Here is a 17,599-nt window from a genome sequence, read left to right on the forward strand (position 1 = left end):
CGCCGCTCCGTGTTCCGGGTGCGCGGTCGATGAACCGCCCGCTATTCAGCTTGCAGCGCGACTCCAGTCACATACCTACTTACGCGTATCGATTTTTGCACGAGTGCGTCATCGGCCATTTTCATTCATACTGAAAATCAGTAGGCGTAGTTTATATTCATTTAAAGCGTTATATCATTGTTCGGTGCTCGTGGGATCTTTTAGTGCTATTCAATTATGGAGAACGTTACGTTACGCTCGACCGATTTCACTGATAACATACACTCTTAGATTTTTTTTCATTATCTTCATTTGATAATAATAAACGATGATCCGGTCTTTGTTAATTTTGTTGTGAAATGAAAATCACTCTCCTAAGAATATAAATTAGTAGAATGAACATTGGGACCGTAAAACATTATTTTTATTGTCATTATTTATCTTAATCTTTAGACGCTTTACTACATAGATACCCTCAAATAACATACATTTGAGAGTTTTACATTAAAAAACTACCAAACACTATAACTACTCAATTGAAAATATCTACTTGTACATATTATTTTATAAATAAAGTTTTATGATACCTTAATTTTGTTAAGAAAGGGTTTCATCCTATAGTAAAATCATCAATTCTGGCCTTAGTATACTTGTAGCGTTTCCATTCATTTATTTTGGAAACAGTATTTTTCTCGACTAGTTTCCCTCATTGTTCAGAGTTCCGTCCCGGCCCCTGATGCCTCAATGCTGCTAGCTACCTCTCTACTCAGTTAGCAGAACTCAGTCATATTCGTTTAAACGTGGGTAAGTTTCATTTACATGTACATTACTTCATTTTCATAGGAAACTCACTTCATACGAACACTTGGATATCGATTCAATGATAAATATACTAATATTATAAAGCTGAAGAGTTTGTTTGTTGGAACGCACTAATCTCGGAACAACTAGTTCGATTTAAAAATACTTTCAGTGTTAGATAGCCCATTTATTGAGGAAGGCTATAGGCTATACCACGGGCGAAGCCGCGGCGAACCCCTAGTGCAGAATAAAATGACCTGTCTGGTAAAAGAATTAAGTACAAACAAAATAAAATCGAACATTAATAATACTTAATGACAAATTTTCATACACGGACCTGTTAACTGGGAAAGCGCCAATATTGTTAAATTCATTCATAACGAGGCAGCCCCCCTCCGCGACCCACTCGTGGGCCGTGGGGTCGGCGACAGGCGCACCTCGTCAGCGCCTTGACGAACTGCCGCTAGCGGGACACCGCCGCCGCCGCCGCCGCCGTCGTCAGCGGCTAACTTGTTCTATATCAAACAAAACGAAACCTCTCTTACATCTTAAACCCGCGGTTCGCCAGTGGTACATTCTATATAGAAATGAGACAATAAATTATTATTAGTGACGTACATGCCTTTCAATGAGTACCTAGTTCTTTTATAATTATAAAATTAATTAGCTTATAATAGCTGCTTTTTGTTGCTCTCGTAATGTTCTGATTGAAATTGCTTGTTGTTGTGACTTAATTAATACAAAGTAAATAAATAGCTCTCAGGGTGAAAGTATTTTTGAGAGAATATCGCGTTCAAACAAACTCTTCAGCTTTATATTATAAGTGTTAGGAGAGTTCTGAGACAACCGCGATTTTACGGTGGCCAGTCAATGCATCATTCGGTAAACAAACTGAATAACTTACTAATTTGATCGCGTAGTAGGTAGGCAGTAGGAACCTGCAACTCGCAGCAGAACTGCTGTGAACGCGAATATTTGATTAGCGAGTACACGTCTCGTTCACGACACTCCAAGGGCTCGCCGTTCGCCGACCATCTCTAATAGAACACGTGTTATTACAAACGTGTTACACAACAGTGTGAGAACAAATAATATGGAATTCATGAATTAATGCTGACTTGGCGTTTTTTACTTTGTACCAGGTGCTTATATATGAGTATAAATTTTTACGTGACATATACATTATTCATAGTATCACATATAACTTATTTCTCTCCGTACGTCTGGTTGTCTAGAAAAAATCGCTATGTAGCGATAAGAACGCCAATAGATTTCATTTATAATTAGAATAAGTTTCTTTGTAAGTTTTATAGCAATAATTCGATTTCATTTTAGAAATATGCTCGTATTATGATCACTCAATATTTAATGTATTTGCCAAATTGAGAAGCAACTTGTTACATTGTACCGAATTTTGAATCAAATGATTTGTTAAGATTTGTGTAATGAAAGAAAGTAGATAGGCGGACAGCGGAAGGCAGCAGGTCGATAGCGGGCGGGCGGCGCGAAGGTGGGGTGTGGGGCGTGCGGGGTGCGAGGGGCGGAGGAGCGCGGCGCGCGGCTCTGCGATCGATCCGCCGCCAGCCCGGCCGCCTGCCGCCTAGTTAGCACGCACCCGCCGCGCGGCCAGCACCCGGCACCCGGCACCCGGCACCCGGCACCCGGCACCCGCCGCGCGAGCCCCCACCTGCAGCTGCACCGCCCCCCCCGGCGGCCCGGCCGTGTGCTGCTCTAGAGCCACCTCCCGCGGCTACCGATACCTGTACATATGTCTCGATATGTTTCAATGCGATTTGAAAGTCAGTGCAATTAAACGTTACTCACATAGTGTCCCCTGATGCTTTATCGTCGGAGAGGCGCGCCTCGAGCTTCCTTTCGATTAATGTACAAACGAATATTTTCAGGTCGCAGAGGTGAAGACCAAGTATGGAGAGTAGCACCGGAGTGGGCAGCGTAGCGTCTCTCACGATGGATTGCGAGGACATGTTCAAAGAAATAACTAAAAAGTTGTACGGCGAAGAGGCGAGCGTGGGCGTCGGCATTGGCGTGGGCGTGGGCGTCGGCGGAGTGGTGGGCGTGGAATTCCCGGCGGCCGAGCGCGACCTGCAAGAGGATGACCTGCGGCCCGAGGAACACATCACCGCCTGGGGCCTCGCCGCACTCATGCAGAACGGATTCCCGCCGCCCGGCATTCTTCAGGTATTTCGCTTCGCAATTCATTTATTCAGTAAAAGATTAAAATATTTTTAGGTTTAGCTTTGTATAGTTATCGGGAGTCGGGAACCACTGGAGAATAACATCGAAAGTATTACAAGTCAAATAAAATATATGTAACGATAATAAAATAATATAAAAATATGATGAGTATAAATAAATTGTAATGTAAGGAATAGCACAGATAACTATTTAATTACCTCAGCAATACCCAAAACTTGTTTTGCAAATTGCAAAAAAAACCTGTCATCCATGCAGACACATTGATCGCACAACATACATTTACTCATGTCTACAAAAAACATAGAGAGTCGGATTAATACTTTTACCTCGAATTTTTTCATAAAATTATGAAGCCTTATACATATTTGCAAATAGAAAAAAATCGATCATAAGGGGGCATTCGCATCTGCATCTGTTGCTATACGGGGCACCTCACCACTCGGCAATCGAACATCTTTCAGCTTTCGGTTTCACATGCCTACGGGGCATTCAACGCCATCTATTGACGCAACAAATTTCAACCAAAACAAAACATTATTTCAAAGGTTACATGGTGTATCGCAAATGTGGAGTATAACAATACGATACAAAGCGGGGCGCAGATAGCCCGTCATATAACATAAGGGTAGCAATACCTATCTTGACTAGATATTACAAAGAGCAGGAGTCTGTCTGCTCTATAACACTGCACCTATTTTCTATATATTCACCAATGGATAGTGTGGTTCTCAAGGAAGGTTGAAGTATGTATAATATAATTTGTCAGGCTTTTCACAACACGAACGAAAAGAAAAATAAAATTAAATGAAATTACCTAACACAATGTAATATTTATACAGATGGCGTGTTAATACTATAGACAGAAAATTTTACATTAAGAAAAGATTCTTTTATTTTAAGAAAAAATATTTCTGATATTTCTGAAAATTCGCTTGCCGGGAAATTGAAACGATTAAAATATATTGAAACTACATCCTGGAGATTGGCCTCACCACCGAAATTGTTTCTATCTTAATTTTGTGTTCAAATCGAATGCGATTTTGATTTGACCTCGATTTTGAATCCTTACAATTCTAGTTTTATATCCAGACAGAATGGTATATATCCAGATAGATTGCTATTATCGAAATAGATAGAAGTTTTTGATCGAGAACAATTTAATTTTGAACTCAGTACAATAGTGCGATGTCTTCATTTTCATGTGTGCCAATTTAGAGTTCAATAGAATGATATTCGATTAAATTAATCTTGATACGGTTTGTAAGCCTTGCCTACTAAGTTGTGTCCTGCCATCGTATCGATCGTCATATAAAATTACAAGGATGGAATTTTTCTAACAAACACAATATTTATTCAAAAGAAAAACCGTGAAATCTTAAATTATCTTAATTATTTAAAAAAATATAACCCACCGAGGTCACTTATCACAGTGTTCGGAATAGGTAGAATAAAATTATTAATATTTTGAGGGTAGCGAGTGAGGCGATGTATTCATACGGGCTACGGCCGAATAGAGTGTAGTGCTAATAAAACTGCTGCCTGCCCGCCACTGTCTTCATATCGCAACTGATTCTAGGGCCATGTGAAAGCCGTTTAAGATGTTTATAATCACGCGTGGATCGCGTGCAATTTTTACTTTAATAATAATAAAAATTTTAATGTTTTTTTGTTTTTAAGCCAAAAAGGATACATACATACCTATATATAAGTAGCTTAAAAATAAAGGAGTTATAAAATGCAAAATTTATCCAAAAAATAGGTTTAAGCCTCTGCTGCCGCACTAAGCCAAGGCCTGTAATACAGCACGCAGCGCCGAAATTTTTACTTTATATGGATATTCAAAAGCTCTACCAGTTTCGGTTGCTTTTTAATTGTTTTATATTATCTAATAAAAATAAGCCTAAAATAGCGAATAGAGGTAAAGGACAACCATTTTTTTTTTAATTTATTCTTATTTATTAACACTGTTGTACCAATGGAACCGATTTATATTTTTTTTGTTCAAATTCAATTTCAAATTGAATTTATTTGCAAGAATGTAGTAACAAATTATAAATCTTATTACAATATTCTGCGGCTAATACATTCTACCCAAAGTTTGGGTGTGCAAATATTAAAATCGAAAATTAAATTAACATTAATGTCCTGCTAGGTATACTACTTAATTCTCTTTTAATGTCATAAATTCTTCAATTTCATAAAATTGTTTCACCATTAACTAGTTCGTCAGTGTGTTTGTCTGTTTATTAGTGTAAACGTAAAATGTACGAAAGTAATGTAGATAATTTTAATACACAACGATGGAGCATAACTTTAAGTAACGTTTAGTATTTTGTTTCGTTGCAATCGATTCAGTCCATCAAAAGATTTGAATTGAAAGTATTCCACAAGAAAAATTAGGGTTATGTGCACTTGACCTCACAACTTCACGTAACTTCTTTTACACAACAATATTTGCGTAAATTTAAGTAATATTAGGTTTTATTTGTTTGGTTTCATTGCAATCAGTTCACAATTAGAAATAAAATGTGAATTTATAATATTATAAGTGTTTCCAAAGTAAAATATTAAAACAGCGCCATCTATCGAACTTAGACTACACTAAATCTAGAGATCAACTACGTGCAGATTGAATATATATTTTTTTCACGTTAGAGTGGACAACGACTGCGAAGAAATGGACTGGAAAGGGTGAGAAAAAAAGAAACGGGCGGGACAGATATTCAATAGATGGCGTTATACGTGATACAGCAAATGACGTCATTTTTGTAAATCTTATTAAAATTTAATTAAGATTTTAATTAAAATAATGAAGTTCGCCATGTCTGCGGACATTTTTGAGTAAAGTAGGTGTCTTTAATATATTGTTTTCCTTTTGTAATGTCTTAAATGTCTAGTAATCATATCATATCAAAAATCGTATTATCATAAAAGAAAAGAATTGGTTTTTATAGTCTTCGTTTTGATATCCTCCGTCAGCGCTTCGCAGTTCGCACATAGCATTAAAAATATAATTTAAATTCAAATTTATCTTATATTATCTTCATCTACATAGTAATCTTTGATATCGACTTACAATGAAACAAAATAAGTCTTAAATAGCCGTTAGATTATAACTATCATAATATTGTCGAATGGCCATTGTATTAGAAAACGTTTTCACATTGATTGGTCTACCGAAATTCAAGATGCATTCAATTGCAAGGAAATAGATAGAGATTACATATTTTCGACAGTTTGCAATCTCTTAGGTGAAATTACAATCTTACAGTTTATACATTACGCTTAACTCAAAGTACAAAGCAAATAAATAATATTATATTTAGTGCATGAATTAAGTTACAAATGAGTTAACAAATAGCAAATGTCTCATCTGAATAGTATATCGTCATTGCAATGGATAACTATGAATTACTAACATAAGAAATAAGAAAACAGAAGATTATTTGAGTAAGAATTCTTTAATTTTACATTCAATTATTTCCTTTTTATAAAAATTCATTGGGTTAAATTAAAGAATTCTACTTCCTACTAATCCTACTATCCCATCCCACTAATATTATAAATGCGAAAATTTGTAAGGATGTGTGTGTGTTCGTTGCTCTTTCACGCAAAAACTACTCAACCAATCGCAATGAAATTTGAACGTATATAGCTGGACAACTGGAATAACATAATATAGGCAACTTTTCATTCCGATATTCGTACGAGATACGGACTTACGCGGGTGAATCCGCGGGGAGCAGCTAGTTTGTGTATAGTTTATTTTTAATCTATTCTAAATTCTTCTTTCTTATTTTATTGATGTATTCCTTATAATAGTTAACTCTAACGATCGATAAAAGGCGAAATGCAGGTAGGTAGCGATACATTTTTTCAATCGGTATGTTCAATATCCACCATGCATAATATTCATTTGAAAATTTCGAATTAACGTTTGCCGATACAGTAATGGCTGTTCATTTCGTCGAAGACGTCTAATCCATTTATATTATCGTGAATCCTGATCCTGAACTCCGGTTGGCAAATAGGAAGTGCTTTAAATTATCATATTGTCGGACAAATGTCGGTCGAAATTCTCCTTTACACAGGTCCTGTTCATACTGTAACAGAATTAGGTTTAACTTAGATATTTTGTCAGGTTCTCTAATCTCAGCTAGAACTAAGATTAACTCTGCGTTGGTCGAAAATTTGAGTGATACAATTAGATAATTGTTATTAATTTAAAACATAAAATTTATTATCCTTAGTTTAAGTAGTTACACTATTCACGATGTGCTATATAAGAATTCACACCGCAATGTAATAATTGTACTATACTTTTGACTTATATTTGTGTCAATTCCAATTTGTGAACCGAATGAAAAAAAAACACCAATAGAATGAACCGCATATAAGGGCTATCGTACTGGTAACAGGCGAACTTCACGCCGCGCACGGACCCGACGGCGGAGGACCGGTGGACAGCGGCGGAGGAGCCGCTGGCGTGGGCGCACTCGCGCATCGCCGCGTACAACCCGGCGCAGCGGTTGTTCAAGTGCACGGACTGCGAGTGCGTGGGCTTCCTGGCGCGCGTGGCGGAGCACTGGCTCGGCACGCACTCGCAGGCGCGCGCCTTCCAGTGCCCGCTGGCCGGCTGCGGCTTCGCCAGCGGCTGGGCGCGCGCCGTGCGCCAGCACCTCGCGCGCGACCACCACTCCGACCCCGCCGCCGCCGACCACCTGCTGCGCGACAATCCCGCGCTCGACGATCTCACGCGCTACTTGCAGCGCCTCAAGACTAAGGTACGTATTATTGTGTTTTACAGTGTTTCCAAATTATATCTTTATTTACTACAAACGTCTCATTCCAACTCCCGGATGATATGGAGACGCCGTTTTTAACACCAAGTTATGAAACATTATACACTTTTTACTATACATACTTAGTTGTTGATTTTCTGTCTGTCTACTTTTCTCACATAGAAAGCAAGCCAGTTATTTTCGTTTCGTCTTTCTATTTCGCATTGAATAGTTCTATTGAAATGTATATTACAGTATATTTGTTACTTAAAAAAATATTATTATAACTCAAAGAAATAAAATGTTTAGTGCAATTCCTTCACTAATTAATATCCCTTGACACTTCTCAAGTTTTTTATTACAGTATAATTATATTACTGTATATAATCGTAGGTCGAAGCGGCGAGAACAGAAAGACGCAATTCGACAAATGCTAACAGTGGCAGCGCAAGCAGCGAGGCGATAGCGCAGGGCGAGGTGGGCGCGGGCGGCTCGCCCGACGCGGGCAAGCGCTACGCGTGCGGCGCCTGCCCCTACGCCACCGACCGCCGGGACCTGTTCACGCGCCACGAGAACATCCACCGGGACGAGAAACCTTTCCACTGCTACCTGTGCCAGAAACAGTTTAACCGCGCCGACCACGTGAAGAAACACTTCCTGCGGATGCATCGCGATCAACCGTATGACTTGAATCGCATTCGACGAGCGAGTGTCAAGGGCGCCACGACGGGGGTGGCGGTGGCGAGCGGCCCGTCGACGCACTACTGCGGCGGCGCGGGGCCTGCGGGCGGCGCGGGCGGCAAGCCGCTGGGCGCAGACGGGGCGCTGCCCACGCTGACCACTCTGCCCTCGCTGCCCGCCGCGTTGCCCGCGCTGCCCGCCGCCCCGGCGCCCGACTGCCGCCCCGCGCCCGTCAAACTGGAGCGCGCTCCACTCGCCAAGTCCGACACGCCCTCCGCCCCTCACAAAACCGCAGCACCAAGTCCTGTTCGCAGAAAGGTACGCCTCGCTTTTTCTTATTAATGAACAGTATTAAGAAGCTCCTCCTGCCCATTGTTATTTTGCTGCTCAAATTTATAAGCACGAGACAAATGCAGACAAAAATACATTTTTCTATTACAATCACCCACAAATACATGTACCCACGAGAATATCAATTGTTGAATTGTTACCGTTTGTTTTGGCCAACTAGGTCGACCCAAAGAATTTATGTAAAATCTGACCAGAAAAATAAAAAACTTGCTTCTTGCTCCTTTGTTGCCGGAATTTCATATTGACACTTCACACAACAAAGTCCTTAAAGTTATTTAGAGAAATAGACTTCATTGCTATAGATATCTTTGTGAAAAATACTTCGTTGTAGTATAAATTAAAAACCGGTTGAGAAAAGAACCGGCTTTCAATTATTTTTTGCTATTTTATTGAACAAACAATTCACAACATCCAATATATTATAAACAATGTACACTTTGACAGACGTAAAAATTAATGACATCTGACGTTTCGGTTCCGGTGTACCTGTGTTAGAGTACGTGTGTAGAGTATGCATACATAAGCAAGCCATAGAACGCTGGTGTCACCAATCTTTTATAATTAACGACTTATATTATACGTAAAGTTCATGTGTTAAAAAACATAATTTATTAATTTGAATTATGCATTATTATTCATTACGATTTGAAATACTAATTTAACCGATGTTTTTTTTTTATTTTGCTTACGGGAATCATTTTTTCTTACCATATATTTTTTTATAGAAACAAATAAAATATTTCTCATGGACTCACTGCGTCACGTATTGGTTTTACACTGATTGAGTGACAAGAAAAAGAGGTGCATGTTTTGCTAGTTGTGCTTTCAGTGTATACTAAGTGACGCGTGCTTATGTATACCCTAAGAAATTAAAGCGATATGCCGATAAGGCTAGGTCTTTTAGCCTAGTAATTATAAATACATTCCATTAACCTTCCTTAAAAGTGCTTCGCACAAGAAGCAATTGGCCGTTTTTAATTATTTTTTTATTAATCATTATATTATATTAAGGAGACAATATTTACGCTACAGCTAATACAACAGTTATTTCAAATTGCAACAAGTGTGTCTGTCCTTACGGCAAAAGAAGTTATAGAACTAATATAGACTTCAATTGTGTAAAATGGTCTTCAATGGTGTGTAATAATAAAATATAATCAATTATTACACTACTACAAAAGTAGATCTTATCGTCCTACGTTTGATTGTATATGTAGCCGTAAGGTTGCAAATCCGTTAGAATATATCCTTGCCTTCGAGATTGCATACTATCGAAAATATTGTAATCTTCAGCATTTGCTTTCATCGCAGTTATGTAACCTATAATTATTCCGAGAAAATGCTTTTTCCACACTATCCTCAGGTGCAGGTTGCGAGGCGATCGGCTATTCTGTGTAGTTTTTGACTAAACCGAACCTAACCCAGCTAGTTAGATTTCCCATTTCACAATTAATCTAAATTACACAGTTTCACATCTATCGAAAATAAAGCGTTCAACGGGAATCAGTTGTGTGTTACCGATTACAACGTTTCGACAGATAATACAATCTCGCGGGATAGATTATATTCTAACGCTGTTTACAATTTAACGGTGACATTATATGTATATAAAAAAATAACTGACGCGGTGTTCACTTGTATAAAAGAAAAATGTCGCGCAGGGCGAGCGGCGCTACGCGTGCTGCTACTGCGCGTGGTCGGGCGTGGACAACTGGTGCCTCAAGCGGCACCTCAACACGCACCTGAAGCCGTTCGCGTGCGCGCTCTGCGAGTACAAGGCGGCGCGCGCCGAGCGCCTCGCCACGCACGTGCACAAAGTGCACAACAAGAAGGCCTGCGCCAAGTGCCCCTTCCTCGCCGACGACCACCACCAGCTGGCGCTGCATCTCCGCGATGCCCAGTAAGTATGACGCCCACTTCTCCCTATTCGTGCTGGCAGCCCGGTGTACAGTTAACACGTTGAAAGGTTTTCACCTGAGAAGTGACATTAATGTTTCCATTGACGTTGTTGATTACAAACCTTCCCCCGAGAATACGAGGCTTTCAACGATCAAACAAAACAAACTTGAGAGTACACATTCTATTCGCGACAAAAAAAAGTGATTTAGAGTTTTTCATTTACCTAATCTCGTAATGATTTTAAAAATTATTATCACCTAAAAGAAATCACTTTTATGGAAAGATTACTCACAGAGTCACTACTACGTAAGGATTGCTAAAGACTACTAAACTAAGCAAACTGATGGGTAAAAAGTGTTGTGATATGGAAGATTTTGTTGTGAAGTTAGAACACTAATTATTTCATTCAAACCCTTATTAAAGAGCACTTTTGAATTGAAGATAAGACTTCGATCGAAACAGCAATGTAAGCTTTAATTGTGTTTGCAGTCACATCGAGAGCCGCAACCTGAAAGTGCCCACGAGCGTGAGTCGCGGGTTCCCGAGTGCGTCGCAGCAGCCGGCGCAGCAGGGCGCCGGGGCGCCGGCGGGCGGCGTGGCGGGTGCCGGCGCGGGCGGAGTGCCTGTGGGCGTGGCCCCCGGCCCCGCGCAGGGCGCTGGCGGGGGCGCGGGTGGGGGCACGGGCGCGGCGGGCGGCGCAGGGGGGGCGCGGAGGCGCGAAGGCCGGGCCGCAGGCGCCGCACGCCTCTTCGGCTACCTGGAAGCGTCGGACGGGTCGGGCGACGAGTACGAGCCGCCGCCGCTGGGCGAGTTCTCGGCGCCGCACTACGCCCGCGACAAGGAGAACGCCGCGCCGCCGCCGCTGCACCACTCGCTGCACGACCACTGCCTGCGCTACTAGCCGCCGCCGCAGACGAAACGGATAGACATGTGACGTCGCTCGGCAGCACCCCGATGGTGTCTTTCCGCATGGAGTTATATTTAAAGGCTTATTGATTATTATATTAGTTGTAAGAAAGTTATATTAGAGTTATAAAATACGTTATCGCGTTCACTGCGTGCACCGCATTGTAAATTATAATTAATTATGTACACGAGATTATCATTCTTCCTGATGTTGGTTTTGTTCAGTTGTATTAAAATAAATCAATTGAAAACTTGTTATGCGATTCAATCAGAAAATAATAGATTAAATTAGAACCCTACCTCGGTGATCATATAGTCGTTGAACTGACAATCCAGTCCCTTTCCGTTTCCATTCTCCCAACCATGAGAGTTGTCAACAACAACAACACGCCGCTGGGCGAGTTGTACTCGTACAGGCAGATGCAAACAAACAAGATAGTCAAATGAAATTATGTTTCGTAATCTACCACTGTGGCGAATATTCGCTTAGGTACTCAAACTTTTTTAATTTTGTTTTTAGTCTCATTAGCAGTTGTAACCCTTGCTTTGTAATAAATAGTTAACATAATGAATTCACAAAATATATAACCAATAAAACATGAGCACTGGATTCCCTATACATTTTCATTACATCATATATTGCATGCCCCATAAAATAAGAAATAAGTACATCAAGTAATAAGTTTACTAAATAGTGTCAATATATTTCAAATAGTTATCTGGGTAACAATATGGGCTAGAATTTATTTTGGAAACTTAAACAGCAGATGCAGAACCACAACACGTCACCTAAACTTTATCAAATATATAAAAATTGTGTAATAACAATAATTGTTAAAGGTCATGAGCATTTTCACAGAGATAATAAATTTGAAGATCTGGAACACCTGATATGGAACTCCGAGAGCGCAACTACACTATAACATGTGCAGGAATAAGGTCTTAGCAAATATTGTTTCAGTTAGTAAACATCGATTATAAGAAAAAATCGAATGAGAAATTTTTAACGTTGTTTTGTTTAGCGTTTGTAAAACTATAAATACTATAATGCATAGGACACCATCGGTAGACACCTGTATGTTGGCTCCTGAAGGAAAGACCCCAAATATAGTTTTAGATTAATTATAGGTTTTTTTGGAATATATATATTAACTCAGTGTACTCTTGTCTCTTGGGCTGCTGCAGAATTTCAGGAAGAAATGCCTTTGTTTTTCTTATGTCATAGCGGGCAACTGAGCTGGCGGTTCGTCTGATGGTAAGCAAACACCACCACGATAAACATTTCCAGAGGTAGTGCCACTACGAATGCGTTGCCCCCTTTTAAGGGGAAAAGGAAAGGAAAGGATTGACGACCGATTCTATTGTGGCCTGTATATCGCCCAGACTTTTATAGCTCTTTATACAAGTTTCATTCAAATCGGGCCAATAGTTCCATTGCACGTGTTGGTGGCTGGCGTATCGTGCATCCGATTTTATTCTCTCTTTTCTAAAACCCCTTTCATCATGTTTACCAAAACATAGTGTGTAAACATTGTGCCCTATGCGTCCTAATTATGTATGTATTTTACGAATGATGTATGGAAATCTAATCGCTGTTTACTCAGCAGTATTGGCTTTAAACAGCAAAATGTTTCCCTGATACTGTCAATACTTAGTTCATCGCCAATACGTTGAGTGAAGGTTTTAGAATGTAAATAAAAGGAAATATTTCGTAATACTGTTTATTGTACGCGGATACAGTTACAGACCAATAGAGCGGCGCCGGGCGCGGCGACGCGTACAAAAATATTTAAAATACTATAAATACCCTACAATAAAATACAATACGATAATACAAAACCTTCGGACGACAGCTCGCCGTCCACGTCATCTCAGTCAAAAGCGCTTACAAAAATATACACAATCAATACGTCGATATTAAACATACGATTACAATAAATGCAGAATAAAATAATCTCAAAACGGCAACTCGACGGCGAGCCGTCTCGCTCGCTCTCGCTCCTTCCGTCTCGCTCGCACCGCGGCCCGCCACTTGCCGCCATCGCACTTTGCGCCTCTCGTACACGTATACATAGTATTACTAAGATATTGAATATATTGAAACTATTTCAAAAAGGAAAAATATTCGACGGCGGTAGTGTGAAATTTAAAGTCGCATTACGATACTTTAAAAATGCAAATCTCCTTCGGAATATATTTTTTAAAATAAAAGGATCCAAAATCTACAAAGACTATATCGACGACAACGTCGCATCTCGCCTACATAGCACTCGATAGCACCCGGCGTCAAAGGAGACCAGTGGGAGCACCTCCGCGCCCTCGCTAAGCTAGGCGGGGCGCCGCATGGGCGCGGCTAGGGCGCCGCGTCGGGGCCGGCGGGCGCGGCGGGGGGCGCGGGGCGCGTGTGCGCAGGGTGCGGCGTGGGGCGCCGCAGCAGCGCCGGCTTGGCCGCCAGCGCCGGCTTCAGCGAGCCGCCCGTCAGCGTCAGCTCCGCGAACTTGGCCGCCACGCGCAGCGTGTTCCGCGCGGGCACGGGGCTTCCGTCGGGGGCGGGGGCACCGGGCGGCGGGACGCCGTGCGGTGGAGGGTCGGCGGCCGGGGCACCGGGTGGCGGGGCACCGGGGGCCGGCACGCCCGCGGGCCGCTTCTTAAGCGTGTCGCGATTGTGGAGGAACGTGTCGGCGGGGTCGCGCGCGGGCAGGTCCAGCACCAGATCGGGCGTGCTCTCCGCCAATCGACTGCAAAACGCGAAACAAACGTTAATAAAATCGCAGATTATTTGAAACGACAAAGTCATTATAAAAAGTGAAATATATCTGTTGACACAAACGAGACGAGTAAATCAGTGAGTGAATCGGTAAAATTCATCACGAGCTCATGGCGTCTAGAAGTGTATAATCTACAAATGCAATATTATCTACTAAGAGACAGAAATACAAACATTGGATTGATTTTTTTTCTTGTATGGATCAAAATTTATCACTCTTTTATAATAGGGCTCGATGACAGTGAAAAAATGAGTTGAGAATGAGACTATGTATTGTTATTAATTATTTAATAAAAAAGTATGAGAGTAAGCAGCGTTACCTGCCGGCGTCGTGCGCGTGCGCGTGCGCGTGCGGCGGCGCGGGCGCGGGCGCGGGCGGGCGGCGCGCGTCGGGCGGCGCGGCGGCGCCGCTCTGCGCAACCAACATTATGTACACACTTGTAGATGTGGCCACGAATGCGGCTCATTCAACCTTTCCATTTAAGTGGCTAATAATATTGAGGAATCTAATTGATTCCTCAATATTATTCCGTTTTTCCTTTCTTCGAATTGAAAAGAAATAGGAAATGCTTTTGGTGTCCAATAACCTCCACAACGTCTGATTTTATAAGGCATTCTAGCGACTGAGATTAAACATCTCACATGAGACGTATCTATACTTGAAAAGACTTGATATTTCAAATCTGCACATAATTCACATGACCACTGATTAAAACGGAACGAAACATCGTGAGGAAACCGGCACGCCGAATAAACAAAGTGTCACATGTCGTCGAAATCTTTCAACCCGCACTGTCTGAGCCCCCATGTCCCTATGGGATCATGTATGATGATGATGATGACGATGACGACGATTATGAAACGATGAAAGTTCCTAGATTCGATTCCCGGAATAGTACTAAAAAAAGCTCAAACAGTCGTATAAAACTCGACCAATGGGTGACGTCGATAGACTTGGACTTAATTAAGTCAGATTTATAAAAGTAAATTTATATTCGTTAAATTATAATTCACCAGAATGGTAAACAAGTCTATCCATACATACTGTGATTTTTTTTTTATAGTAGTAGTGTTTATAGTTTTATATTTAGAACTGTATAATGTATATGTTTCAAAACCAAAGCATGCATTATAAATCATATCAAACAGAGTGGCTTCTAATTGACACAAAGCCACGTTTGTAGAGGCGCGGTTGTCGCAACACAAACCCGTCCCGGGGCGGAGCGCGTCGGTCGGATTGACGCGAGTTACATAATCTGACACTTCTCGGAGCTTTTATTTTTCCGACATATTGAAATAATAAAAAGCATTTTTGTTTTTATTCATTCATTTATAAATACTCATCACCCCGCATTAAACCGCATCCCACTGCATCATCATGCCTCAACACCCCACACTACACCACAACTCACCGCAACACCCCGCACCACCCCGCACCACCCCGAGCCCAACTCAGCGTAGCAAATAAATCAAACAAGCGTCTACGATAGAACAGTTTATTGCAAACAAGTACACAGAATGCTATCTGCCCGCAGCCCGCAGCCCGAAGGTTGCAGCCCGCAGCCCACAGCCCGCAGCCGCCGCAGACGGGCGACGCGACAGACTTAACGGTATCAAATTAAATGCAAAACATATTTTTGAAGCACACGTAAATCGATACAAGCTCACTTCTCCCAGCGGCGGCTGCGGCGGGTTGCGCGGTACCACGGTCATATACTATTAAGCGTAACTCAAAAATGGCACCGCGTCGTCAGTTTACCACATGCAAGACGACTAATAGTGTAATATTTAATTAACAAATAACAATTTAATAAAAATGCTATAATTTGTGTTAAGTGTAACGAAAGTGCGATTGTTCACTTCAAATTTTGTTAACAATAATTATTAATTTACAAAAATATAATATACTTATATATAGAAATGTGTACGATATTAATCAACGTGAGTGTTTGTGTGTGCGATCGGCGATACCTGTGTGTGCGTCTCATCGCCGGAACATCTGCAAAGCAATGGTTATCGCATATCAATATTTGTATTACAATTTCATAATGTCCATGCAACGTAAGTACTTTAAAACGTTTTAATTTGTAATGCAGCTGTGTCAATTTTCTAAAAAGAAATGTATATATCTACCTGTGATTGTCTCTCCATTCAGGCTCGCCTTCGTCGCTTAGTTCCAATTCTGAAAATGCCATTTGAAATGATTACCTTAAAGGGTAAACAGCTCGCCTATTATTTGAATAATTTTATATCCTGTTGTACGCATGATCTTTGTGAGGAGAGAATGTTGGTTTGATTTCTGTGTAATTTTAGGTAGAATTCTGTCTCTCTGATGGAAATAACTTCATTCGATGAGCTTTATTTGATTAGATTAAGAAAAATACAAGTAAGAACTGTATAACGTAAAGAGATTATATGAGAAAATAGCTATATAAAATATAAATGGACTGCTCCAGTCGATAAAATGGACATCACTAGCATAAGTGCGTATGCGTGGGCGTATATATTTATTTTTGTATGTATTCTTAAAAATTAAAAATCCGAATTTTGTCTAGTTGTGGATGTGTGTTCTACGAGTGTATGTTTATCTGTTTGTGTGTGTGTGTGTGTCTGTTTGTTTGTGAGTGTGTATTTGCGAATGGTTTCGTGTGTGTTGTGTGTGTGTGAATCTGCGGATGTGTGTTTTTGGCGTGTATGCGCGCACCAGTGTCATCGTCGTCCTCGTAGAGCGAAGCGTCGTCCCGGGTCAACTGGTGTGCGGCGTGTGCGGCTTGTGCGGCGTGCGCTGCTTGTGCGGCGTGTGCGGCTTGTGCGGCGTGCGAAGCGGCGTCGCCGCAGTCGCTGAGCGCGTCGTCCGCGCCCTCCGACGACTTCACACTCTCGCCCTCGGCTGCGGCGCCATCCACCTCGCTCTCGCTGGAACATTATTCGTCATTGCTCATTTATCGTCACAAAATACTAAAACAATATTGTTATACTTTTTAAATATGTTAAAGTTTTTAATCGCCTCGATTGAAAAAGCCTCAATCGGTTTGCATTATTTATAAATTTTTGTTACGCAATAACGCTGAAGCAAAGGTCTATAAACAAGTCTTCTCTGATTTAAGACTCTGATCTTCTTAGATTTAAGAGAACAATAAATAGACCAATCTGCCGATTCAAAAGATCTTCTTAAAAGTCTATTAGAAAAAACGTGTATTAGAGATTGAGTTTGGAT

At 41.1% G+C, this 17,599-nt stretch overlaps 2 protein-coding genes across 4 annotated transcripts in view; one reads left to right on the forward strand and one right to left on the reverse strand.

Annotated features, from left to right (window-relative positions):
• Window positions 1-649: 649 nt before the first annotated feature.
• LOC119833119 (protein charlatan) lies at window positions 650-12,058 on the forward strand. Of its 3 annotated transcripts, none has more exons than XM_038357007.1 (6): window positions 650-783; window positions 2,685-2,979; window positions 7,416-7,781; window positions 8,172-8,777; window positions 10,472-10,710; window positions 11,199-12,058. In XM_038357007.1, the coding sequence occupies exons 2-6, from the start codon at window positions 2,707-2,709 to the stop codon at window positions 11,608-11,610; spliced, it is 1,896 nt and encodes a 631-aa protein (XP_038212935.1). In that variant the 5' UTR covers window positions 650-783; window positions 2,685-2,706; the 3' UTR covers window positions 11,611-12,058. The 3 variants fall into 3 exon arrangements, with proteins under 3 accessions (XP_038212935.1, XP_038212933.1, XP_038212934.1); XM_038357005.1 differs by lacking the exon at window positions 650-783 and adding an exon at window positions 2,378-2,542 and having other exon boundaries at window positions 11,199-12,057; XM_038357006.1 differs by lacking the exon at window positions 650-783 and adding an exon at window positions 2,388-2,579.
• Window positions 12,059-13,322: 1,264 nt separating this feature from the next.
• LOC119833015 (rho GTPase-activating protein 4-like) overlaps window positions 13,323-17,599 on the reverse strand; it is a 21,752-nt gene continuing 17,475 nt past the window's right edge. Inside the window, exons 10-14 of the mRNA XM_038356884.1 lie at window positions 17,087-17,298; window positions 16,516-16,564; window positions 16,354-16,381; window positions 14,703-14,794; window positions 13,323-14,353 (exon numbers count right to left, since the gene is read on the reverse strand). Of these exons, the coding sequence (XP_038212812.1) occupies window positions 13,969-14,353; window positions 14,703-14,794; window positions 16,354-16,381; window positions 16,516-16,564; window positions 17,087-17,298 (766 nt within the window). The 3' untranslated portion in view covers window positions 13,323-13,968. The remainder of the gene's footprint in view (window positions 14,354-14,702; window positions 14,795-16,353; window positions 16,382-16,515; window positions 16,565-17,086; window positions 17,299-17,599) is intronic.

This window comes from Zerene cesonia, chromosome 16, assembly GCF_012273895.1.
Source record: "Zerene cesonia ecotype Mississippi chromosome 16, Zerene_cesonia_1.1, whole genome shotgun sequence".
NCBI lineage: Eukaryota > Metazoa > Arthropoda > Insecta > Lepidoptera > Pieridae > Zerene > Zerene cesonia.